The 27,763-nt window shown below is 41.4% G+C and overlaps 3 protein-coding genes across 3 annotated transcripts; all 3 read left to right on the top strand.

Moving 5' to 3' along the window:
* Positions 1-1,691: 1,691 nt before the first annotated feature.
* On the top strand, positions 1,692-3,878 carry LOC124046286 (5-hydroxytryptamine receptor 1E-like). Its single transcript, XM_046366472.1, has one exon. The coding sequence runs from the start codon at positions 1,922-1,924 to the stop codon at positions 2,606-2,608; it is 687 nt and encodes a 228-aa protein (XP_046222428.1). The 5' UTR covers positions 1,692-1,921; the 3' UTR covers positions 2,609-3,878.
* A 167-nt stretch (positions 3,879-4,045) lies between these two features.
* Positions 4,046-5,855, top strand: LOC124046287 (glycoprotein hormones alpha chain 1-like). The gene is made up of 4 exons (XM_046366473.1): positions 4,046-4,185; positions 4,291-4,403; positions 4,665-4,852; positions 5,045-5,855. The coding sequence occupies exons 2-4, from the start codon at positions 4,310-4,312 to the stop codon at positions 5,117-5,119; spliced, it is 357 nt and encodes a 118-aa protein (XP_046222429.1). The 5' UTR covers positions 4,046-4,185; positions 4,291-4,309; the 3' UTR covers positions 5,120-5,855.
* Positions 5,856-6,306: 451 nt separating this feature from the next.
* Positions 6,307-26,216, top strand: LOC124046285 (zinc finger protein 292-like). Its single transcript, XM_046366471.1, has 8 exons — positions 6,307-6,579; positions 15,149-15,303; positions 18,100-18,178; positions 18,432-18,567; positions 18,697-18,899; positions 19,115-19,251; positions 19,384-19,525; positions 19,624-26,216. The coding sequence occupies exons 1-8, from the start codon at positions 6,430-6,432 to the stop codon at positions 25,648-25,650; spliced, it is 7,029 nt and encodes a 2,342-aa protein (XP_046222427.1). The 5' UTR covers positions 6,307-6,429; the 3' UTR covers positions 25,651-26,216.
* Positions 26,217-27,763: the final 1,547 nt, after the last annotated feature.

The following is a 27,763-nucleotide window of genomic DNA, read 5'->3' as shown; positions in this document are numbered from 1 at the left end:
AACTGCCGATCTGCGGCCAACAAGGCAGAGTTCATCTCAGCCTATGCCTCCCTCCAGTCCCTCGACTTCTTGGCACTGACGGAAACATGGATCACCACAGACAACACTGCTACTCCTACTGCTCTCTCTTCGTCCGCCCACGTGTTCTCGCACACTCCGAGAGCTTCTGGTCAGCGGGGTGGTGGCACCGGGATCCTCATCTCTCCCAAGTGGTCATTCTCTCTTTCTCCCCTTACCCATCTGTCTATCGCCTCCTTTGAATTCCATGCTGTCACAGTTACCAGCCCTTTCAAGCTTAACATCCTTATCATTTATCGCCCTCCAGGTTCCCTCGGAGAGTTCATCAATGAGCTTGATGCCTTGATAAGCTCCTTTCCTGAGGACGGCTCACCTCTCACAGTTCTGGGCGACTTTAACCTCCCCACGTCTACCTTTGACTCATTCCTCTCTGCCTCCTTCTTTCCACTCCTCTCCTCTTTTGACCTCACCCTCTCACCTTCCCCCCTACTCACAAGGCAGGCAATACGCTCGACCTCATCTTTACTAGATGCTGTTCTTCCACTAACCTCATTGCAACTCCCCTCCAAGTCTCCGACCACTACCTTGTATCCTTTTCCCTCTCGCTCTCATCCAACACCTCCCACACTGCCCCTACTCGGATGGTATCGCGCCGTCCCAACCTTCGCTCTCTCCCCCGCTACTCTCTCCTCTTCCATCCTATCATCTCTTCCCTCTGCTCAAACCTTCTCCAACCTATCTCCTGATTCTGCCTCCTCAACCCTCCTCTCCTCCCTTTCTGCATCCTTTGACTCTCTATGTCCCCTATCCTCCAGGCCGGCTCGGTCCTCCCCTCCCGCTCCGTGGCTCGACGACTCATTGCGAGCTCACAGAACAGGGCTCCGGGCAGCCGAGCGGAAATGGAGGAAAACTCGCCTCCCTGCGGACCTGGCATCCTTTCACTCCCTCCTCTCTACATTTTCCTCCTCTGTCTCTGCTGCTAAAGCCACTTTCTACCACTCTAAATTCCAAGCATCTGCCTCTAACCCTAGGAAGCTCTTTGCCACCTTCTCCTCCCTCCTGAATCCTCCTCCCCCTCCCCCTCCCTCCTCCCTCTCTGCAGATGACTTCGTCAACCATTTTGAAAGAAGGTCGACGACATCCGAGCGGCGCAGGTCCTAATCCAGGCACTTGTCATCTCCCGTCTGGATTACTGCAACTCGCTGTTGGCTGGGCTCCCTGCCTGTGCCATTAAACCCCTACAACTCATCCAGAACGCCGCAGCCCGTCTGGTGTTCAACCTTCCCAAGTTCTCTCACGTCACCCCGCTCCTCCGCTCTCTCCACTGGCTTCCAGTTGAAGCTCGCATCCGCTACAAGACCATGGTGCTTGCCTACGGAGCTGTGAGGGGAACGGCACCTCAGTACCTCCAGGCTCTGATCAAGCCCTACACCCAAACAAGGGCACTGCGTTCATCCACCTCTGGCCTGCTCGCCTCCCTACCACTGAGGAAGTACAGTTCCCGCTCAGCCCAGTCAAAACTGTTCGCTGCTCTGGCCCCCCAATGGTGGAACAAACTCCCTCACGACGCCAGGACAGCGGAGTCAATCACCACCTTCCGGAGACACCTGAAACCCCACCTCTTTAAGGAATACCTAGGATAGGATAAGTAATCCTTCTCACCCCCCCTTTAAGATTTAGATGCACTATTGTAAAGTGACTGTTCCACTGGATGTCATAAGGTGAATGCACCAATTTCTAAGTCGCTCTGGATAAGAGCGTCTGCTAAATGACTTAAATGTAAATGTAAATCTGCTGCACCTGCTCCATCCTGCATCTATGTGCCATCGCCCTGGACCACCAGTGGGCCATCACCAACACCCTGGAGTACGCCTGCAAGAGATCCCCGCGCCGCGCTGCCATCATGGTCACCATCGTGTGGACCATCTCCATCCTCATCCCAGTGCCGCCTCCGTTCTGGAGGCACAGAGGGGATGACAACTTCGGTAACTACACCAAGTGTATCATCGAGCATGACCACATTGGCTACACCATCTACTCCACCTTCGGGGCCTTCTACATCCCCATGGCCCTCATTCTCATCCTCTACTACAGGATCTTCATTGCTGCCCGGACCTTGTACCACAAACGGAGCTCCTCTGGGAGCCTGTGTAAGAGGAGAGCTAGCAGCCACAAATGCCTCAGTAGCTGCCGCATCGCACCAACGTCTCTCTGTGCGTCTGAGCTGTCTACCTCGGATCCCGTGCTAAACACAGAGCTGAATAGAGTCAACGATCCCACCGGCCCAAGCCAGGTAGCGGGGAACTGGGGGACTTGTGATGAGAGGACCCAGATCTGTGCCTCCAGAGAGAGGAAGGCTGCCCGCACACTGGGCCTCATCCTGGGGGCTTTTACCCTATGCTGGCTGCCTTTCTTTGTTAAAGAGTTGCTGGTGGGCATCCAGGTGTTTCATGCCTCAGCACAGGTGTCGGACTTCCTCACATGGCTGGGATATGTTAACTCACTCATCAACCCCCTGCTCTACACCAGCTTCAATGAGGACTTCAAAAATGCTTTTAAGAAACTGCTTCGATGTAACAAGCGCAAATAGGACTGCTTTCTTGGCTGTGTCTGGGCTGATTGTTGATTGGCTGTAGAAAATGTATTAAAGAAGCCAATTAACATTCTGAATCCTAGAATACAATTACTGTAAGAGTGGAGTAAAGAATATTTATGAGTCATGACATGATTGCGCCATAAGCTGAAAAGAGCCTTTAAATCTCAGACTTTTCATGTGCTACCCTCAATGCTTATTGAGTTACATCTGCCAGGTCTAGTCTCCAACGCAACCAAGGCCGCGAGATTTAAAAACACACCGGTAAACAGAAAGATGAAGAGATAGTACTGCATCTTAAAGGGGCAAACAGCAGTTTAAACAATAACAAAGCGGACACCCCACCACTTTTTTTTGTAAACAGCTGAAGGATGGGGCTGGAGAAGTGTAAACACTCAAATTCATAGACAGAGCAATGGATGCAAGGACTGACCATCCGTGATATCAATATTATAGTTATATCTATGTATTGAGACTATAAAGGGTTTGTTTACAATTACTTTGTTTACAACCAATGGAGTAAAACAAGCTTATATTTTGGGTTCTGATGGGGTACAACAGTTGAATTTTTACGTTTAGATGTTATTTGATACTAGGAATGTTGTCATGTGAGATGATCAAGCTTTATGTAGCTAAAGATATCAATCCCAACTCCTATACCGAAATAGCTAATCATTGTCTTACCCTTTTCCCTACTTTTGCAACGCAGCATGTGACTTCAGAGGTGATGTTCTTTGGGACCAACATGGTTTTCTTGGACCGTAGTGGGGTTGGATAAGCTCTGGAGAAGCAGCAAGCCTGTACACTGGTAGATAGGGGCACACGGGTTTGAGAGGGGGAAGGGGGGTCAATATTAGGAAGGTGTTCTTAATGTTTTGTACACTCAGTGTTTATCACAAATATAAAAGTTAAAAAATGTATGTCGCAATCACAGATTGCCCCTTTAATATTCAACGTTCATTATTTCACATACAGTATTCATTGCTTGCATTCATGTTAGCTCTGTCCCAGAGGATTACAAAGCTCGGCCAGGGACTAGTCCTCATGATTTATATAAGAAACCCCATTTATTTCACAACAAATCTTTCACTTTTGTGTGTATATATTTACTTATTTTTGGGGGGTTATAATCCTGCATGGAAAGAGGAATCAGATATTCAAAGTATTAAAAATTACATTAGATTGAATGATTTACAAAGCAAAAGACCATGAACATAAGTTAAACTAATGAACCAATGACCCTGCCTCGCCCTCTGAGACATAACAGCAGTTATCTAGTAACAGCATCCCATCTGTTTAAGGGATTAAAAGCTCCCATCCAGAGTCAGGATGGAAGGATGGAAGTGTGTTTTGACTTGTGACCGTGTGTGCTGTACCTTTTTTCATTTCAAGGATTATGAGGCAGGTAGCTAAGTGGTCAATGCCTCGCAGAGATCACTGATAAGGTTGGAGGGGTTCACGTAATCCCCGTTGAGCACATGGGCAGAGGGACAGCAGTATAAAAGTTCATGGTGGGAGCAGTAGGCTCTTCACTGAACACTGAACAGGCTTCCACCAAGAGACACATACAACAGGTAATGCTTTTTCCACTCAATATATTGGGTTTCCATTGTATTGTTTCACTGCTGTTTTTGTGTTTATGAGTTTTCAACTATGGTTTTCTTCATTTTTCTTGTCAGGTTATTGCCACCCGCCACTATGATGTGCTTGTTTAAATTAACTGGAGTGTCCCTCATCCTGTCCATACTTCTGTATATCGCAGACTCTTATCCAAACAGCGACATGACAAACAGTACGTTTTACGTTACATTACTTTGAAAATACTGTTTTTATTAATGGTCTACATGTTCTGGAAACAAAATGACCGGTGAGTTGTTCTTGGAGTAGGTTGTCATTAGAGAGAATATAAATTGGTACATGACCTCCTTACTCCCAAAAAGTGTGTGCTTACAAGGAAGAGAGACAACACACTGGTGTTGCATGGTGCATCAAGTTTACAGATCAGACTGTTCAATAGATTTTCTATTAATTGATGTCTTTATTATCTTTACAGTGGTCTGTGAGAAATGCAAACTGAGGGAGAACAAAGTCTTCTCAAAACCGGGCGCCCCTGTCTACCAGTGTACAGGCTGTTGCTTCTCCAGAGCTTATCCAACCCCACTACGGTCCAAGAAAACCATGTTGGTCCCAAAGAACATCACCTCTGAAGCCACATGCTGCGTTGCAAAAGAAGGGAAAAGGGTAAGAATGATTAGCTATTTCGGTATAGGAGTTGGGATTGATATCTTCAGCTAAATAAAGTTTGACCATCTGACATGACGACATTCCTAGTATCACATAACATCTAAACGTAATATTTAAGAACAACTCAAATTTACCAAATGTGTTTTTTTAAACCATCTCTCTGTCTCTTGATTCTCCCTCTCTTCTCAGGTGGTGGTCGACAACATCAAGCTGACGAATCATACAGAGTGTCACTGCAGCACTTGTTATCACCATAAGTCATAAACTCCATGTGAGGACTGGAAATCTCCTTGTTTGCAGAAGTCAAAGCTTGGCACCAGATACTATATATTTTGCACAACTCATTCCTGAAGTACCTTGTGTTTTAAAAGCCCAGTGCAGTCAAAAATGTGATTTTCCTGTGTTTTATATGTTTTCACACTACGAGGTTGGAATAATACTGTGAAACTGAAAATGATGATAATGCCCTTTTAGTGTAAGGTGTTTGAAAAGACCACCTGAAATGTCAGCCTGTTTTGGTGGGATGGATTTGGGCCTGCCTGGTAATGTCACCAGGCGGTAAATTAGTTAATCGACAAATAAGAGAGTTCCAAACTTCTCTGCCAATAACAGCTAGTTTAAAATGTTCCCCTTCCACTCAGACCCCTCCCAGGCAGTCCTAGCAAATTCTTGCTTGAGAAATTGCTCTTTGCTAAGAAGCTATTTTGTTTATTTTTGACCATTTTAATTGAAAACAATCACATTAAGATACTTAATTGTTACCCTGAAATTATGCGATATTGAGATAAAAACAGCTGCATTGGACCATCAAGGGAAATCACATATTAGGAAATCATTGTGATCCACATAAGGGGATAGTCTGCTGAGAATATTTATAGTGCTCTAATGGTCACAATTAGATAAAGTTGTATTCCTGTACTGTGTTGATCAACAAAAGACTTTACTGTATGAATTGAATAATTATTTAAATGTCCTTAACATGCATATGATTTTGACACATGATCTCTCCTCTGCTTCTTTTTTGAGAAACTAATGCCTTGAGTAAAACCAATGGTTTATGGTTTTACGAGAAATAAAAATATTGTTCCTCTCCCAAACTACACCACACTCAATAGCATATGGATCAACATAAAATGTGTATAATGACACAGCCTCGGGTAGGCCTAGTATGGCCATACTATGAGTTTATATGTCCTCAAGTAGCCTAACAAGCTGTAGGTTAAGCATGATATTTACTAAAATACTTCAGAACTTTGTAGTATTAGATTGCATGTGGGGAACATTATTCGATTTACCACCACGGGTCTTGGCTGATGGGCAATACGCAATTTATAGTCTAGGTTATATCTAGTAGGCATATTAACATAATTGTCAACATCTTATATGAATCTTTCAATTAATAAGTAATGTATTATGTATTTTTTGTTTATCTTATTTTTATATAAGGTCATGCACGCTTATGCCGGTGACACCGATGTAGCGCTTTTATCGTCGTCTCTCCCCTCCCCCTGTCCGTGCGTGTGCAAGTCTGGCAGCGTAACATCTGTGCGTACGCGGTCGTGATTGTTGTGAAGATGGCGGGGGGAGAGACAGAGAAGGAATATGACACAAGGAAAGCTATCGAAGGGCTCCGAGAACGGTTCCAGGAATTGACCACAACGCTAAAAGAAAGCTCGGAATCACTGTCTGAGGCCTCTTTGCGTTTCTGCCAGGAATTCTGCCAGGTCAGCATTTTTTTTCCTTCCAACTACCCATCCTAGTGGTTTGCAGTCTTCCATCCAGCTTCCAGCCTGATGATGCGCGTGTACGTTAGGTACAACAATGTAGCTAGCTCGCTCTAGCCACATCAGAACATAAAAAAACACAATTACTCCCCGTTTTAACTTCCAACGAGAGTAGTTAGTTCACTATGTACATCATACGTGTTTTCCGATATTTAGTTAATTCCCTTACTTTCGAATTATACCCGAGCATCACTAATTTTCCCAAGCTAGTTAGCGAGTTGCTAGTTGAATGCTGGCTGGCTAGCTAGCTAGTTAAGGCTTCTTAATGCTGGGAAGCGCTAGTTAGCGTTTTGTGCAGACTTGTATTCACATGCTCTAGCTGTTGGTGTTAGGTTTTGCACGAGACGAAACCTCATTCATCCACGTAAACGTGCATATTTTACTTTAAATTATGGCAACAGAACGTTTTCCCTTTCGTCCATTGTGTTAGTGGATCAATATTGAGTGTGCCTGCAAAAGTATTCTATAGGGCCTGGTCAACCGAATGGTATTCATTTTCATGCACAGCATAGGTTAAATACGTATGCATCGTTTTAATTGTTAGAAAAACAATATGAACTCATCAGCCTGTTTGGGTAGGTTTATTCGGTTTTGTGCTTGATATATAGTCTTTGTTTTTTTGTGTAATGTGGCAAACCTGGTGGGCCTTGTTCGAAGCCCCATCTGTGCGAAGTTATTAATTAATTGGTCACATTAGGGATTATGAATTAACTTAAATCTCATATCGGGCTCCATTTGGATATAAAACGACAATAGTGTTTTATCTGACACTGACTGTAATAAGAACACACACAAGATTGGCTAGATGGTTACAAGGCTAACTTACTAAAACACAGGGTTTTCTCTGCAACCTCTAAATACCTGGTCACCTAAAGATTTGTGTTTATTATCATGTGCTGAGAATTACACTTTTATTTATTTTCATATGTTGGAAATGCAAGGAAATATCATGATATGTTAGGCTACGTTTAGCAATAGCCTGAGTTGTAGTCTATTTAGGACTGTCCTTCTTAGAAGACCCTTACTCATTGAGCAGAGATTAGGCTTCGACTGGGGGAAGGGATGACAGGCAGGGAGAAGAATGTCAGTGCTTGTAGCATTCAAGTTAGTCTCACTCTCAACTTTGAATGTTGTCCTGCATGGGTAGGCTATGAACTACTCCGTGTGGTTTAGCCTATTATAGGCTACTGCATGAATTCCATTTGGCCCACACTATAGGCTCCAATCAGGAGCCGGGCTTATAGAAGTCTAAGCAGCCTCCTGTATAATGCTTGTGTAGCTACAGTGCCTTCAAAGTATTCAAACCCCTTGACGTTGCACATTTTATTATGTTACAGCCTGATTTTAAAATGGATTAGATGTTTTGGTCACTGGACCACAATACCTGACAATGTTTAAGTGGAATTATGTTTTTATATATATTTTTTAAACAAATTAATGAAAAGCTTAAATGTCTTGTCAATAAGTATTCAACCCCCTTTGTTATGGCAAGCTTAAGTTCAGGAGTAAGAATATGATTAACAAGTCATATAAGTTGCATGGACTCGTTCTGCATTAATAGTATTTAACATGATTTTTGAATGACTACCTCATCTCTGTACCCCACACATACAATTATCTGTAAGGTCCCTCGGTCGAACAGATTCAACCACAAATACCAGGGAGGTTTTCCAATGCCTCGTAAAGAAGGGCATCTATTGGTAGATGGGTTAAAAAACAAGAGACATTGAATATCCCTTTGAGCATGTTATTCATTACACTTTGGATGGTTTATCAATACCAGTGGTGGAAAAAATACTCAATTGCCATACTTGAGTAAGAGTAAAGATACCTTAATAGACATTGACTCTAAAATACACTTAAATTATTTTTGACTTTTGATACTTAAAAGCAAACCAGACGGCACCATTTTCTTGTTTTGTTTAATTTACGCATAACCAGGGGCACACTCAGACATAATTTACAAACTAAGCATGTGTTTAGGTAGCCCATCAGATCAGAGACAGTAGAGATGACTGGGATGTTCTCTTGATAAGTGTGTGAATGAGACATTTTCTTTCTGTCCTGCTAAGCACTCAAAATGTAATGAGTACTTTTGGGTGGTGGAGTGAAAAGTACATTCTTTTTTTAGGAATGTAGTTAAGTAAAAGTTGTCAAATACCCTAAACTACATCAGTAAAAATACTTTAAATTACTACTTAAGTACTTTACACCACAGATCCATACACCCAGTCACTACAAAGATACAGGCGTCCTTCGTAACTCTGTTGCTGAAGAGGAAGGAAACCATTCATGTAATACTGCAAAAACACATCCAATAGAACACATTACTGAGTACCGTTCTCCATATTTTCAAGCGGAGAGGTGGCTGCATAATGTTATGACTATGTTTGTAATTGTTAGACTGAGTTTTTCAGGATAAAAAAGAAACAGAATGGAGCTAAGCACAGGCAAAATCCTAGACGAAAACCTCTTTCAGTCTGCTTTCCACTCGACACTGGGAGATGAATTCACCTTTCAGCAGGACAACACAAGACCAGATCTACATGAGTTCTTCCCAAGAATACAGTGAATGTTCCTGAGTGGCCAAGTTAGTTTCGACTTCAATCTATGGCAAGACCTGGTTGCCTAGGAATGATCAACAACAAATTTGACAGAGCTTGCAGAATTTTGAAAAGAATAATGGGCAAATGTTGCACAATCAAGGTGTGGAAACTCTTAGAGACTTACCCAGAAAGACTCTCAGCTGCAATCAATGTCTAAAGAGCTTCTACAAAGTATTGACTCGGGGTAGGGCTGGGTTTATATGGGCAAAATATTTTTAATAATAAAAGTTATACATTTGCTTCATGGGTAGTGGGTGGCAACATCCATTGAAATCCTTTAGAATTTGTCTTTCTCAACTCTGATTTGTTTTATACAGTTAAATTCAACTTAAACCAAATACATTTCTGCATTTCCTGCACTAATTTGAGATCATTTTCACACTGCCACATAGGGTTGCACGATATGGGCCAACAACCTAGGCCTTATTTTTAACCAAATGTTGCAATTGTGATTTGACTTGTGAATTAGAGAAACACTTGGGTGAGCTGTTGGAATGATGGAAATATAATGATTGTTCTCCTTTCATAGCTAGAATATAATAGTGGGCACTTTGAATAGTGTTTGACATGACGCTGCCAGAGAGGAGTTATTGTGAAAGGGTAGGAACCAAAGTGTTGATAAGTGTTTCCAAGGGGACCCTATAATCTTTGGCTACATTGAATTTTTTCAATTAGCTACTTCATGTAGCTTACTTATTCATGCTTCTCGTATTCCTTTTTGATTTAAAAGATACTGTTGCACAAACATGCAGATTTAGGTCTATAACATCACTGGTATAATCAGGCTGTATAGCTAATTAGGTTCTCTTACTCAGTACATTTATTAACTAGCTACCCAGCTAACTTAGCATTAGCAGCAAAGAAGATTTAGGCCTAACTTGCTAAGAAAAGACAAAATAGCTGTTTGCAGATGTAAGAAACATAAATTAAGTGTAGTTGTAGAACGCTAGTGGATTTATATTAAGAAGCAAAATGAAAACGGCATCATTGTCATCAACATTGTTGCATGTGCTGCGTTGACCATGCAGACTGAACGCAAGTTTGAGGAACAACAAATGCGCTCCTTGAGTGACAGGGGGCGGGGTTAGATCTGTGTGGAAACCAGCATGGAGAGCAAGAGTGAAGAGAGATGACTCAAGTAGCGAAGTAAACTATAAAAATGGACACACGGCATATCCCATTTAACAAACCAAACATTCAAATACTGTTGTAGAAGGTAAAGTAAAAACTCAAACCGGCCGGTCCGTGCATCAATACCGGTATATTGTAAAAAAAAAAACAGTTTACCGCCCAGCCCTACTCATGGGGTGAATACTTATGTAAATGTAAAGATTGCTGTATTTCATTGGCAATAAATTTGCAAACATTTCGAAAAACATGTTTTCACTTTGTCATTATAATATAAAATATTATATGCCATTTAGCAGACGCTTTTATCCAAAGCGACTTAGTCATGTGTGCATACATTCTACGTATGGGTGGTCCCGGGAATCGAACCCACTACCCTGGCGTTACAAGCGCCATGCTCTACCAACTGAGCTACAGAGGACCACATTATGGGGTATATTGTGTGTAGATGGGTGAGATAAATATATTTCGTACATTTTGCATTCAGGCTGTAAAACAAAACTTTCTGAAGGCACTGTATGTTGGTTCATCTTTCATTTTTTTTTATTAGACCTCATATATGAGGAGGTGAATGTTCTCAGTCCAAAAAAGTGTTCTTTACTAGTGATGCACCGATATGACATTTTTGGCCGATAACGATATCCCATATTTTCCTTGCCAAAAAACGATCCTGATAACTGATATTTAACATTTTAGCAGCCTTTAACTATTTAACTGTACTAGAATGCTTAACACACACATGTGTACACAGCGGTCTAAGGCACTATCTCAGTGCAAGAGGTGTCACTACAGTCCCTGGTTCGAATCCAGGCTGTGTCACATCCGGCCGTGATTGGGAGTCCCACAGTGCGGCGCACAATTGGCCCAGCGTTGTCCGAAACAATACTGCGTGGATGTTTTGGAGTCTGATAACTCTGAGGATGTTGGGGGAAAATATATTGGGTATTGAGTAGACTGATACTGCATTTCATTGATCCCCAATTCTTAGGTAAAGCTGTACAGTGCAATATGAATGTCAATACACACAATAGGCTGACTGGGGAGGTGATTTCACAGTCACAGTCCTGCGATAAAAGCTACAACGCTAATATTTGTGTAAACTCTTAACAGTTGTGTTCTGTGAGTGTCACCGAGTAGACTGATAATTAGATTGCTTCACATGCCAAACTTGTTTAACATTATCTCGTCTAAATATGGCATGATTCCACCAATTGTAACCTTCTGCATCACTTTCAAATAGATACTTTTATTTTGAAGCCCAATTCCACTATTGAGCCTAATCGTTATTGTGGCTAGCTTCACAACACATAATCCAGACCGGCCTCGACTCACTAGCCAGATGAAGCTAGCTGGCTGTTTCTAACGTTAGTTTAGAGCAATGAGTTTAAGTAACTGACTAGCTGTTCATTTTCAAGAACTGAAGCTCAATTTCAATAGGCGAACAAGTGGCTACCTAGCTAAAAACTTACTCAAAAGAATTCCTAAGTCATTGCTAAGAATAATGAAAATGACTGCAGTTTCTACTGGTCATTGTTTTCAGGTTGGTTGTATTGGTGCTAGCTAGGTACCAAGCTAAAGCTAGCTACCCCAGAAATTGCGGTCAAACAAATAATGCTTCATTACCAACGCAGTATTTTAAAGACATCGTTCGTTGCCGGTGTTTGCTCGTTTGCAGACTTTTTTTGTACAGCTTTGACAGTGCTACTTATAGTAGTAGTGGCGCTTGGCTTGCACGTGCAAATTCCTAACACACAACATTCTATAATAGAACTGTTATTTGACTTGTTAAATAGTGTTATTTAATAATAATAATAATATATGCCATTTAGCAGACGCTTTTATCCAAAGCGACTTACAGTCATGTGTGCATTTTTGACACGCGAAGACTCAAATGGCATTCCATGGTATGTCGTGAAGTTTATAGCAGTGCTATTACTGTGTAACTCCGGTAGGGCAACATCTGAAAAATAGCGCACTTGGTAGTGTATACCGGTGCTCAACCAGAAAGCCAACATCACCCACGACAGAACATCTTGCCGTTAATGAATTTCACCTTTGCTGTCTCTCTGAAATGTTCTTACTCTTTCAATTGCTGGCCAACTTGTTACCTGCTCGATTCACACAGCAGACATTGTGGGCTAGGTTAAGAATGCTGTTTTGCACATGTAGCGCATAATTTTTACATGCGGTCATTGCGTCCTGTACGTTATATAGGTACGCACGTCAGCTTTGACATCGGTTTTGCACATCGGCGTTAAACTCTATATCGGGCCGATACAGGTGTTGGCTTTTTTGGCTAATATCGGACGATTTTCCTATATTTTCACAGATATATTGTGCATCCCTATTCTTTACATTAGTGAATGACAAATATGCCTACAGGAGATTTATACGGTGCATTTGGAAAGTATTCAGACCTCTTTTTCCACTTGTTAAGTTACATCCTTTATCGAAAATTGATTAAATAATTTTCCTAATCAATCGACACACAATACCCCATAATGACAAAACACAGGTTTTTATGAATCTTTGCAAATTTTATATAACCCTTCCCCCCTGAAATATCACATTTACATAAGTATTCAGGCCTTTTACTCAGTACTTTGTTGAAGCACCTTTGGCAGCAATTACAGCCTCAAGTCTTCTTGGGTATGATGCTACAAGCTTGGCACACCAGTATTTGGGGAGTTTCTCCTCCATTCTTCTCTGCAGATCCTCTCAAGCTCCTTCAGGTTGGATGAGGAGCATTGCTGCGCAGCTACTTTCAGGTCTCTCCAGAGATGTTTGATCGAGTGGCCCAGCCAGAACCCGGACATGAACCCAAGGACATTCAGAGACTTGTCCCGAAGCAACGCCTGTGTTGTCCTGGCTGTGTGCTTTTGGTCATTGTCCTGTTGGAAGGTGAACCTTTGCCCCAGTCTGAGTACCTGCTCCAGAGCACTCAGGACTTCATCAAGGATCTCACTGTATTTTCCTCTTCATCTTTCCCTCGAGCCTGAGTAAGTAGTCTCCCAGTCCCTGCCGCTGAAAACCATGCTTCACCATAGGGATGGTGCCAGATTTCCTCCAGATGTGATGCTTGGCATTCAGGCCAAAGGTTTCATCAAACCAGAGAATCTTGTTTCTCATGGTCTGAGAGTCCTTTAGGTGCCCTTTGGCAAACTGTGCATTTTTCTGAGTGCCTTCTGTCTTGGCACTCTACCATAAATACCTGATTGGTGCTGGTTGCCCTTTTGGATGGTTCTCCCATCTCAACAGAGGAACTCTGGAGAGCTGTCAGTGACAATCCTGTCTCGGAGCTCCACGTACAATTTCTTCGACCTCATGGCTTGGTTTTTGCTCTAACCATGCACTGTCAACTGTGGGACATTATTTTCTTTATAGAGTCGGGTTTACCTTTCCAAATCATGTCCAATCAATTTAATAATCAAGTTCAATAAAGTTGTTGAAACATCTCAAATATGAATAATGGAAACAAGATTCACCTGAGTATCAATATTGAGTCTCATAGCAAATTGTCTGAATTCTTACAGTACCAGTCAAAAGTTTGGACACTGATTCATTCCAGGGTTTTTCTTTATTTGTACTATTTCTACATTTTAGAATAATAGTGAAGACATACAAATTATGAAACACACATGGAATCATGTAGAAACCAAAACGTGTAAAACAAAGGTTCTTCAAAGAAGCCACCCTTTGCCTTGATGACAGCTTTGCACACTCTTGGCATTCTCTCAACCAGCTTCATGAGGTAGTCCCCTGGAATGCATTTCAATTAACAGGTGTTAATTGATGAAGGTTAATTTGTGGAATTTCTTTCCTTGTTAATCCGTTTGAACCAATCAGTTGTTGTGACAAGGTAGGGGTGGTACAGTGGGGCAAAAAAAGTATTTAGTCAGCCATCAATTGTGCAAGTTCTCCCACTTAAAAAGATGAGGCCTGTAATTTTCATCATAGGTACAACTATGACAGACAAAATGAGAAACAAAAATCCAGAAAATCACATTGTAGGATTTTTAATGAATTTATTTGCAAATTATGGTGGAAAATAAGTATATATATCTCTATATATCTGTATATATATATATATCTGTGAGCTGTTGGCTAGAGCGTATGTACCAAGACTAGAGCGGGCACATTTGCACTAGGTCATCATGCACTGATGTTTATCTATTTCAGTTTAGAATGTAATTTGTTTAATCAGGTGTGTTAGCTGTGGGGCTGGGGGGGAAGTGTGATACAGATCAGGGCCCTGAGGACAAGAGTTTCCCATCCCTGGGCTAGAGTATAGACTATTATTTATAGGGCTGGGATGATGCCAGTATCACAGTATGTTTTCCATGGCAAAAATGTAAACACCAAGCAGGCCATACTCTTTGGTCCTTTAAAAACCTGCTATACGTAAAATATTGTGAGCTATAGCTTGGAAAATAAATTAAATGTGACCCTGGATGAGGGCTGTGTTCATAAATAGTATTGTGGCTTACGAAACAACTTAACGAGTATGGTGATACTGGTGTCGTTCCAGCCCTGATTATTTCCCAATTGTTTTGGTAGTTGTGGTTTTCTCAATTTGCTATTTTAATGGAGTGTAGCCTAATTTACTTGGAAGGACTAATACTTAATGAAATTAGTCCATTAGTCATTTTCTATGATAATTGTCAAGTAGTTGGAAAGTTGAGAAAATACAAATGCATTTAATAGCAAGCACTAATCAGCTTGCCACATTTTATGCCAGACTGGGAGCATGCCATGATGTTGTCATTTGTTTACAGATCCTTGTGGAACATGCAGGCCGATGGAAGACTGAGGAGGAGCCACTGCCTTTACTGGAGGCATACACAGTGGCCATACTCAGTTATGCGAAGGCCACGTCCTGTCTCTCCTCCGAATGTGAAAATGTGCCACTCGTTCTTGAAAACCTAGCAATGTGAGTACTCGAGATGGTCTGATTTCATATGCATAGATGCTTCATGGAACCAGCTATGCATTATTTCAGATGGTGCTAGGCCTATGTTGTTGAATGACTGTTTGCATTCCACTTCTGCTAGTGCTACTGACCAATACAACTGTATCCTGCCTAGGGTTTTTATGGTGACCGTATTACCGCCTCACCCGCGGTCATGAGTCATGATGCAGTCAGATTCCAGGTGACCGTTTAGTCATGGTAGTTAGGCTTTTCCAAACTGATGCTGCTGATGGTCGTTAGTAGCGTACCAAACTTGCTAACTGCCTGGTACTCCGCACTCTTGTCCCTCTAACTCTGACATCAATGCAAATGTAATCTAAAATCTAATCAAACACTTCTTGAGCTCATGTTGTGCAACATTTCTATAGGCTACACAATTGCGTGAGAAGTTGATGGCCTCTATTAAAAAGAGGATCCCATTACCAGGCTAGGCCTGCTATATTTATTTCTCAGCTTTCCTAATATTAAGCACATTCCTTCTCTTTAAAACAGGAGTATAGCCTACCTCACTGGTATGAAAATGAACCATGGGAAAAGCGCCCTTCATTCGCTATTTAATTTCATAAATGTCATGTATTTTTTTTACAATGCCCCTGTTTCGAGACGGGTGCATGATAATGGTCCATTCAAAACTATTTTCACCCATGTATTATTTTGTATATGTAAAGACAAGATTGAATCAATAATAGTGTGATGGGTGACAATATTAGCCTACCACTTGTGAATGATGTATTACCACTTGTGAATGATGCCCAGCGCAAGGCAAGAAACAGCGCATGCTTTTAAAACTTTTGTAGCCTAGCCCATAGGCCTATATGTTTTGATAAGGTTTGTATCACAACTAAAGTGGCCAAATAACTTAAATTGAAGCACATTTATCCGCTTTACAATGGATGTAGGAGCCTAATTGGCATACATACACAGCGTGTGAGTCAAGTTTGGGGAATATTTTTATGGTGAAAATTGCACCTTTATGGGCCTCCCGAGTGGCGCAGTGATTTAAGGCACTGCAGTGCTGTAGGTGTCACTCCAGACCTGGGCTCGATCCCAGCAGTGTTGCAGCCAAATGTCTGTCTTTACTTGTAGCCTGTGAGAAGACCCATTTACGTGATGGGAGAGCCATGTGAGTGAGAGGTGCTGAGTGCTTCGGGCATGCAGCCGGGAGAAGGGAATTTGAATTATTATGTTCAGCCCAAGGGCACAATGGCCACTGGCCACAAAAAGCATGGATTTCTTTTTAAAGGGACATTATGGCCACACAAATGGGGTGCAGCCGGAAAATTCAAGTGCTTGTGAAATTGTGAATGAGAGACTGATGACGTGTGTACAGCTTGTGCAAAAAAAAACAAAGCTGAGCTCATGCCTTTCATGCAACTTTTTTCAAATCATCATTAGTTGCATCATGCAGCCTTATAGCATGTATTTAAAAAATCGAAACATTTTGCCCAACATTTGTATCATAACTAAATTAAGCAAACCGGAGTACCTGTTTCTTTATTAACCGCTCAACGCAGAATAGTCTTGTGCGCACTCACTCAAATCAGTTGGAGAAAATATCCTTTCTATTTTATTCAGCTATGTTCAATTCTTTGCTTCATACTATAATATAATGCCATGGAATTCTAAGCAAATCTTGTCTGCTAAATGAACTAGTGTAGCCCACAGCCATATGGCATAGCCAAATCAGGGCCTAACATACAGACAACTCAGAGTATGCTATTCTGTTCTAATGAAATAGAATACATTTTCTTCAGACCTGTCTAAATAAATTGATTTATTGTGATGGTGTAGGCTATATTACATGGAATTACTAGACTTAAAAAAAAAATGTACATGTTCCAAAGGTCCGCATAAATGGCTTGTAGGCTATGCGTGGAAGCCAGGAGATGCAAAATGTGTTACAGTGAGACCAACCGTTATTTGCTTGACAATCACCGGCTGACAAAATGTTAATGACTGCCACAGCCCTAATACTCTGAAGCGATGCGAACGTAGCAAAATTAATTTAGAAATCTATATTATTCAATTGTTGCACCCACACTGCTTGGACAAGTCAACGAGCGTCTGCGTTACCAAGGGCTAAAATAGAAGTCACTATTTGTGACGCAGATCGCGCTGCAAGTCCTGCCTCTCCCATCTCCTCATTGGTTTATAGAAGCAGGTACCCACGTGCCATCTCCTCATTGGTTATACCCACGTGGGTGACTGAAAGACAAATGAGGTTGGTGGCGGTAATTCACCAAATTTATGACAGGTGCCAAAGGAGAGATTACTAGAAACGATTTGGTTGACCGTTTTATGTGTGGATTAATTGTCGGAATGGAGGACCATGTGCATTTCAGGTAAAATAACAACTCAATGTATATATCCCAGGACAAATAAGCTAGCTAAATAGGACAAATTAGCTAGCAAGTGCAAGCTAGCTAAATTGCCATACATGTTTAATGCTTTTCAACCTGTCCCCAAATTAAATGTCATTGGTTCAGAGTTTTTGATATTTTAACCTGTGTGTCGTGATCGTGTTTTGTGTGGGGGGGACAAAATACATTTCTGCACGATTGCGCACGCGCGCAGCCGGTTTGGGTTCCGCGTAATCCTGCCTCACTCATTTCACAAGCTAAATGAGGCTTTCCTTTTATAATAAGAGCTGTGGCAGAAGTGTGTAGTGCTTCTTTCATTTTAGTCATCTGCACACAACTTTAGCAGCATTAGCATGAACCTAAACAAACTCATTGAATGACCCTGTTTTACTTGCAGGAGCTGTCTGGAGCTCCTTCTCTCACTGCCTGAGCATGTCCCTGGTGCCTTATGGGGGGAGTTTCAGTCCTCTATCAAGGTTAGTCTCAATGCTGCTCTTTTTTTTATTTTATCAACTTTGCATAAAACAGAAATGTATGGAGTGAACTTTTATTTTATAAAAAAAAAAATCTACTGCCATTTCTCCCTAGAAAAAGTGACATGGTGGCGCTTTGAAACTGAATTGGAATATGCATGCACATATCACAAACCCTATTTGACATAATTAGAGAATCTTGTGTTTAGAAAAGTTGTTTGGTCGGTTTTATGAAGTTATTTCCTTTCATTTATAGTTGGCGCACAGCCTTTTGCAAGAAAATGGGAACACACAGCTTCACATGCTATCAGCTATGGCACAGGTGCCTGGTGTGTGGAACAACACCACTCTGTGCAGCATTCTGTCTAATGAGATACCTGAAATTGACAGAGGTTAGTTTTAGCCTACCTGTTTTTTTTCCTAATAGCAAAAACTTTCTACATGTGAGTTGACTGATTAAATGTTGTGGTGACGGCTCAGAAGTGCTATTTGTAATAGTGTTCTCTTTCTCTACTCCCCAGTTAATGAGTTCCTACAGATGGAAGGTCCTACACTCCTTAATATGCGAATAAAGCACCTTATCAAACAGAATCGAACAGAGAAAGCAGCTGTCTTAGCGAAGGTGTGCTCGGAGTATCCAGAGTACGAAGGAAAAGGGAACTTCAAGCAGACATACTTTGTTTGCCTGTGTGTGACAAAAACACAAGAACAACTCATGCAAGAGGTGAGTGAATAGCATTTAAATTAAGTCGTTTACCAGGCAAGTGCATTCAAATAAGGGTGCTGACCCAAATGGTGGTCTTTTAATTACGGATGGAGATTTGCTGAAGAAATTAAACGACTCCTGTTTGATAATGATAAATGAAGATGACCCTAATGTAAAATGATCAACTGTGGATGGCAATGAATTACCATCATTATATGTTTTGTCTGTGCAAGATCACCCAGGTAGACTGTAAGGATGCATTGGAGATGATTTGTAACCTGGAGTCGGATGGGGATGAAAAAGGAGCCCTTTGTTTGTGCTCTGCTTTCCTCAAGCGGCAGCTTCTCCAGGGAGATGTGTATTGTGCCTGGTGAGTATTGCCCTCTTTTCATTTTCCACTCCCTCTCACAGTTTAGAGCGGATGTTGTGTTGACGACAAACTACCTCTTGTAAAGCCCTTCATGTGTAGCAGACCAATAATGATATACTTTTCTTCTTCCAGGGAGCTCACACTCTTCTGGAGTAAGCTTTTAATGCGGTCAGAGTCTTCAAGAGATTCATTTCTTGATCAATGCAGAAAGTTGGTCCTGCTATCAAGGAACGTCTGTCATATCCTCTTCCTCATCAAGGTTATCCAGTCCGAGGTGAAATTCTTTGTATAAAATTGTATACGTTACTGCCTGGATATAGCCTGTAGCGATTTATATTTTCATGACTGACTTGGGCTTTATTTTTTTCTCAGGTTGGAGGAGTGGGACTGCCTGTGTGCATTGAAATGTGCATTCGAGCTCTACAAATGGCATCCAGTGACAACACAGACAGCAGGACCACCATCTGCAAAACAATTTCCTGCCTTTTGCCCACTGATTTAGAGGTGAAACAGGCATGCCAACTAACAGAGTTCCTCAATCAGCCTACTGTGAACTCATATTATGCTGTTGAATCACTCTATAATGAATCTGATGAAAAGCGTGAGGATGAGAATCTTCCAGTACCCAACTCACTACGCTGTGAGTTACTGTTGGCCTTGAAGACACAGTGGCCTTTTGATCCAGAATTCTGGGACTGGAGAACCTTGAAGCGCAATTGTTTGGCATTGATGGGTGAGGAGGCATCCTTTGTGTCATCTATCGACACTCTCAATGACACTGATGAGGGACTTGAGGATGATGCTGCAGAAAAAGGTTCAGAGTTCAAAGACCTTGAGGATTTTATTTTGAACACAACAAATGAATTGAATGAAATTGTAGATGAAAAAGAGAAAAATAGGGAAGCTAAGAAATTAAGGGAGAAAGGGTTTGTTTCGGCAAGATTTAGGAATTGGCGAGCCTATATGCAGTATTGTGTTCTATGTGATAAAGAGTTCCTTGGCCACAGGATAGTCCGTCATGCACAGAAGCATTTTAAAGATGGGGTCTACACCTGTCCAATTTGTGCTGACAGCTTTAACACTAAGGAGATCCTTGAGCCACATGTAGCATCACATGTAAAGCAATCTTGCAAAGAGCGACTTGCTGCAATGAAAGCAACTAGGAAATTGCCCAAGCCAATGCAATCCACCAGCAGTCATTGGAATCATTTGAAAGATAGAGCTGTTGTTAATCTTGAGGCAGAGACTAATGTCAGTCCAAATGATGCTAATTTTCTGGATGGAAATCACAACAGTGCTGAAACTGTCAAAGTCAATACTCAAAATCCTGTACAAACTAAGGTCAGTCCTCCAAAGCCTGTACAAACTAGATATGAAGCTGAATTTACAGAGGATTGTGTCTGCCCTGTTACATACTGTCAGAAGGTATTCACGTTTTTTCGGAGTCTTGTAACTCATGTAAAAGCCCACAAAAATGACGAGGAAGCAACACGTTTTTTGGAGATACAACGACAGAAGGTTGTGTGTCAGTATTGTCGTCGGCAGTTTGTTAATGCCAGACATCTCAATGATCATTTGCAAATGCACTGTGGTGCTAAGCCATATTATTGCGTACAGCTGAATTGCACAGCCAGCTTTCACTGCAATTCGGAACTTCTCATGCATAAAAGACAACACACTGACTTTAAGGCAGGTTGTATGTTCCCTAATTGTGGAAGGATTTTCAATGAGGCCTACCTGTTGTATGATCATGAGGCACAACATTACCTTACATTCACTTGCAAAATAGCTAATTGTGGGAAGATTTTCTATTCACAGTCCCAGCTAAATTTGCATCAGCAGAACCATGATACAAATGAAGTGCCCATCACAAGTGAGAACCATCCTGTACCTAAAATGGAACCTTCCACCCAGTGCTCCGCTAGGCAAGAGGAAACCTGCTCTGCCTCTGTCATTCTAGATCAGAAGACTGCACATGATTATGTGAAGGAAGGAGTAGTTAAGTCAGGTTCGTCAACATCAACAGTTCCTGAGAACCCAAACGGCACAGTGAAAATAAAACATTCAGTCGAGAGCATGTTGAATTCTGTTACCAATCCTAGAAAGGAGTTACAGAAGTGTTATGTTCCACTCATCAAAACTAAGCTCGGATTGGAGAATGCAAAACTATCTCCTGATGTCCCACTCCAAGATATGATTGCCAATTGTGAGGATCAAAATCACTGTGGAACCAATCCCTTGAAAGGGTATCCAAAAGAGGACCTGGATAACCAACCAACTCAAGCTGTTCAGAAAGTGTTACCACAGGCCTTTCCTCTACCAGAAATTAAGAGTGAACCCCTGTTTTTGCTACATCCATATGAAAGCACTCCTGCAATAACTGGTAGAGATGAAGACGCACATAGTTGTCCACTTGAAGCATGTGACCGCAAATACAGTACCCCTAAAAGTCTCTCCCGACATGTAAAGAAAAACCATCCAGACATTTTTGAAGACTGGAAACTGGCTAAGAAGTACAAGAAAGTTGCCAAACTAACTTCGAGAAAGGTTCCTTCCCTGAACAGGACTTCAAAGGACCAAACACCACTTCATCAAGTATCACAATGCAGAAATACTGGACTACAACAGTTTGAATATCCGATGGCATGTTCAAGTTTACCTGCTGTTTGCCCCCCTTGGGAAGCCCCACCAAATCAGACTGGGCTAATGCAAACAGAGATGGGTGAAGTGTGGACTTCTACATTGAACAATTGCTATGCAGATGTCTTCCATCTGAATGAATACCCCAGTAAGAGTGTAACTCCTTGGCAATCAGAATCTCATCCAACTGGCTATCCATTAGAAAGGGGCAGAGAACATACACCAGCAAATATGCATGGCAGTGCCATCCATCCCATTAAATCAGAATCAAGTTTGATGAATCAGATGTCAGAATATGTGTCAAGCTCGCTTATGCTGGATAATGGAGGACACATGCACAGTGGAGGACAACACTATGGGATAATTAACTCTGGGGTTAATGCAGATAGTGTTGATGTTTCCCTAATGAGAAAAAACTATTCCAGTATGTTTTCCCAAGAAAGTAATGGTAACAATTTGTCAGCTGGAGGTTTCTTTGCTTCATATGTCCCAGATGAATCTTCCAATCTTAATTCAAGATCAAGGCCATCAACATACATTCCAAGCAATGTATTGAGTCATGATGGCCAAGTAGCACCAAGAAACACAGTGGAGATGACCAACATTGAGAACATAACCCATTTTACATCACCCAATTATGAGAATCAGATGAACAGCTCTGTAGATGACATGCTTCTTAATCCACATTCTTCTATCCAAACTGATGTATCTAATGATGACACATGTCATGCAGAATCTGAAGCTATCCCTGCAGATGACAAGAATGCTGTTCATGAGACGCAGACAGTAAAACGCTGCAGACTCAGCAAGAGAACGAAATGGCCTGCTATTATAAAGGATGGTAAAGTTATCTGCCGAAGATGCTTTAGAGAATTCTCAAGCACGAAATCTCTCGGAGGTCATCTTTCAAAACGCTCCCAGTGCAAACCATTAGATGAAATTGATTTAACGGACGATTTGCCTACATCATTTCTCGACTTTCTCAATGACCCAAATGTTCCTGAAACCAATGGATCATCAAACAACTTGGTAAATGTTGAATTCCCACAGGAAGTTGTTGGTAATATCTCCACACCAAATACCTCTGAAGCACAAAAGGAAACTTCAAAACCACTGGATTCTCATTCATTAAACACCTTTCCTTCAGTTTTGACAGGTGGACAATCCAAACCCTGCCCAAATAAAACAGAAGTTTGGATAGAATTGATACAGTCAAAAAATAATGTTTGTCAGCAGAAGGAGCGAAAGTCAAATAATAGTCTTGCTGAAAAAAGGTCAAATACAACTTCCATTGCAGCATGTCAAGATGACAAGGTTATAGAAATTCAAAATGCCTTCCAAATGTTGGATTTGGTTGAAGCTGCACATGAGAAAAGTTTGCAGGAAAATTGTTCCTCAAAGTACAATGACCGCCAAAGCAATGCAATCTCAAGCGATAATGTCATGCAAAAAGATAGTGATCAAAGCATGACAACAAAAATGATTATGAAGGAGGACCAGAATCGTGACAATGGCCCCAAGCCGTTCAAGTGTGAAATGGATAATTGTGAATATGGGTTCATGACCAAAGAGGCGTTGTTCAGACACCTTGCTCGAGTTCATGATTACACAATTGAGATGATTGAGGACCTCAAGAAAACCCCAGTCAAATTCTCTCCATATCCTTGTCACATTTGCCCTAAAACATTTACCAGAACCACAGGCCTAAGAATTCACTATGAAAAGGTTCACCACCTGACGCAGGCAGAGATGAACAAGTTAAAGGTTGGAAGTCGCAAAAAAAAGTCAAGCAACTCTTCTATCAAAACAGAGGTAGAGAATAGTAATGGAACTGGATCTTCAGTTGTGTCGACTTTAATCAAACAAGAGCCACTTGATATTGACATTGGCTGTCCAATGCAAAGCACAAATCAAGAGGGACATGCACAGTCCTCTGAGATCATTACAGCAGGAGATGTAGTACAAGAGGATTCCTTCCATCAGTTAACAGTTGAGAGTTTGCAATCACCACAAGATACTCTGGAGGACCTTGACAAGTCATTTTACCAGTTAGAATCACCATCAAAGACAGGATACACCAAGAATGAGCCATCGATGACAGCCATGCAAATGAACCACACCCCAGTGTTGAAGCAGAAATTCAGTCAAGATGACACTCCAAAAGAGCCAGAAGCAAGTTCAAACACTAAATATTTTAGCCATGCAACAGAGGCAATATCCAGCCAGGCTGTGAAACCCTTACCTGAAAAAGCAGGTTGTTCAAAAAACACAATATCTAAAGATGAGGTTCATGTCCAAAAGAAAGAAAAGGTTCAGAAAAGGTTGGGGCTTCAACTGTGTGACGCTGACAATTCTTTCAGTCCATATAGGCCGTACCGTTGTGTTCATGAAGGATGTGCTGCAGCTTTTACGATCCAGCAAAATTTGATACTTCACTGTAGGGCTATGCATCAGTCATCCCTTCCCCTGCCTTCAGGAGACCTTGATACTGACATCCCTGGTCAACAAGCTGCTGAAGTCCAGAATAATGAAATCAGATGTCAAGTGAAAGACTGTTCAAGGATATTCCCGGGGATCACAACCTTAGTGCAGCATTACCTCTTGCTTCATAAATTCACTCGAGATAAAGCCACTGTTATGATGTCAAGCATCAAGGTAGGGACATTCCAGTGTGACCGGTCAGAATGTACACTCTCCTTCACCTCTGTGGAGAAATACATTGACCACATAAAAAACTTTCACAAGGAAATAAACATCTCTGAGAGAGGCAGTGTGGATCAGACTTTCAAGTGTGAGTATGATGGCTGTGACCGGGTCTACACTACAAAGTCAAACCTCCTTCGTCATGAGATGAAAAAGCATAATTTAATTTATATTCCCAGAACACCGCAACAGAGAACAGGCGTCATTCCCAACAATGGCAAAGAGAACATTGAAAACAAATTCAAAGTGAAGAAAAAAAACACTAAAAAGAAAGATGACAAATCACCTGACCACTGGACTAGCTTTGGAAAACCCTCTTTGAAATCTATGGATGAAGCATCTGCCATGTGCACAAAAAACTTCTCTTTGCAATATCCATGCATGATAAAAGGCTGTGATGCTGTTGAGAGGGCTGAACGGAATATATTCAGACATTACACCACACATGGACTCACTGAGAGATTTATAGAGGATCAGAGAAGCCAGTTCATTTTCTGCAAAAAGTACCCACGCTCAAGATTCAAAGATGCAAACAAATCCGAGGGTATGTCAACAGACGCCTCCGCTGAGGAGACGGACCCTAATGAGAGTGAATCTGAGATTTCAAAGACCAACTGTCAGAGGCAAGAAGCGTTGGATGGTATCATTCAAGCAGAGGCTAAACTGTCAACTGATGCTAGTTCTGAATCCCAGTCTTCTACTTCGGAGGTCAAAAAGAGGGGGCGTCCCTTCAAATCAGAGCGGCGAGCATTAGCTTGTCCGGACAGAAGATTGACTCTGAGAAATCGTCCAGCAGATCAAATTTACCGGTTGACAGACACTTCAGACCAGGGCTTCACTGCTTCTCAAGAGGAAGAAACAGAGGATGGTGTTGCACTGGACACCTTGTTAAAGTTCCTGGAAACTTCACCATCGACCCACACTCCCAAAAGAAAAATGAGTGGAGGTTCAAGAACGGAGTTGCCATTAAAACAGCAGCGTACCTTTCAGCAGAAGACGGCCAACATATATGCGAAACACCTGATATATTTATTGAAACCTGTCAAAACCTTGTAGACTTCAGAAATCCTCTCAGTCTTCAATCGGTGAACAATGTGAAGATAGTAATTGACAAAACCTTTTCCAATGGTGCTGAGCTTTTGCTAAAGCAACTTCAAGATATGCGACCCATGGTTTTAATCAAAAAAAGTGGCTTCATAGTTGATGGATTGCTCACAGCCTGACGTTTTTATTTTTTACTCTTAACTCAGGATTAGAAAAGTAACATGCTGCAAACATATGTTAATATTGTTCAGATATCAAATGGTAAACTGTTTTCACCATTAAACAATTGAAGGAGTATTTTCTACTTATTATGATTGATTTTAAGTTTGGGTAATGTATGTTAGTCATATAAGAACCAGGTAATCTTTAGGGAACATAGACTTTAGAACATGTTTGTATTTATGAGGCTTCTAGTACTAATTGTTTTTGCTAAATGAAGAATTTTAAGGAAAAACAGTTTTTATATATCCCTATGGGATTATATTTTTTGTTTATTTAAATGTTTCAACACTAGTATCTGTAATATTTACATGTCTTCCACAAAGTGTTAAATAAAATAACTGTTTGCCTTTGTAAAACTTGTTTGCAGGATGTTATTTACATTCAGTATTATAAAGCAACTATGTGAAGAGCCCATTTGATGTCATTACATTTGACTGGTGGTTTTGACACACACACACACACACATCGAGTTAAACCGCCATAACCCTGACCCTTATTGAAGGCATAAGAACTGACTTATAATTTGCAATTGATGTATTTATTCAGCTCGACCGTTTGAGCCCTAATTCCCTGATACCCTTCACATGGCATCATCTACTACTACGTCCATAATGATGATCAGACAGTGCCTCGGGTAAGTAATGAAAGAAATGGTTTCGGAGCAGTGGGTTTATGACAAAACAACTCAAGACAGTGCATCATTTTTGTTGGTTGGTTTTACTGATGTCCAGTCACATATTGTTGGGTGATCAAAGATTGTTGAAACTGCTATAATGAACCACAAAGAGTCATAATACAGAAATGGTTCCAATCGTCTTTTCCACCATTTCTTTTTCCCATAGGGGATTTTAGAAACACTTTCAGATGGGGTAGTGTTTTGTGTAGGCTTTACCCAGGTGTAATGTTTTTATAACTGTAAATCTCTCTTGGAAAAGGTGACTTATCTATATAATCACCTGTATTTATTTAACCCCCCCCCCAATGAAATGCTAATGTGGCTATCATACAGAACTACAAATGCCTGTCTCAAGCTTCACATGAATATCTGGATGATACTGCCTAAATTGAGGCAACGGTAAGAATCTCGATCTGCTAACTATCTGTTAGCCACATTTTGTATTTGACAATTCTGTGACCTCTTGAGCAAGTTTTACATTTACACTAGCTGTTATCTAGCTAGCAACTAGCTCATGGTTTGCTAGTCAGTAGCCTCAGGCTACAAAAAAGGGAAGCCTGGGGAAGTCCATCGCACAAAATCAGTTATAAAAGGGGCGGGTACCCGGTGTAAATCAGTGATGCCTTTGTTAGGGCGAGATTAGTGTCAGGTGCAACAGTGTGTGGATGGCGGTGAAATCGGCGGTTTAAAACCCAATCAAAATATGTTCATGTTTGTGGTGAACGGAACAATTGTAACAGGAAGAAACAACCTTTTGGAAGGTAAATCGTCTTCATTGCGATCGGACGACACTCTGGCTTTAGAAAAGAAAGCAGGACCTGTCACGCTGAGTGATGGGTTTTCAAAAGCAGTATGTGGCTCCTGTCGCAATCTTATTCTCAAATATAAAAGGGCCAATGACGTGGAAAGAATCCGCTGTTTTGTGAGGGAAAGAGTCAAGAACGAAAAGATGTGGTGCGGCTGTTTCAACCAGAAGTCCCAGAAGAGTGTATGTTCAGCAAAGCACAGAGTCTGGCAAGACCAGGCCTATTGTGGGACACAGTGACAGATCTGCTACACGTACCGGTTTTTGGTGCATCATCGGCTGTGGGTGAGACAACTAAAGTGATCACCGCATAAGTAGGGTGCTCTACCTTCGAATAACAAAGCTATCTATGTAACGGATGTGAAACGGCTAGTTTAGTTAGCGGTGTGCACTAAATAGCGTTTCAATCGGTTACGTCACTT

This window comes from Oncorhynchus gorbuscha, linkage group LG10 (assembly GCF_021184085.1).
Source record: "Oncorhynchus gorbuscha isolate QuinsamMale2020 ecotype Even-year linkage group LG10, OgorEven_v1.0, whole genome shotgun sequence".
In the NCBI taxonomy this organism is placed as follows: domain Eukaryota; kingdom Metazoa; phylum Chordata; class Actinopteri; order Salmoniformes; family Salmonidae; genus Oncorhynchus; species Oncorhynchus gorbuscha.
This window is presented reverse-complemented; position numbering and strand designations above follow the sequence as displayed.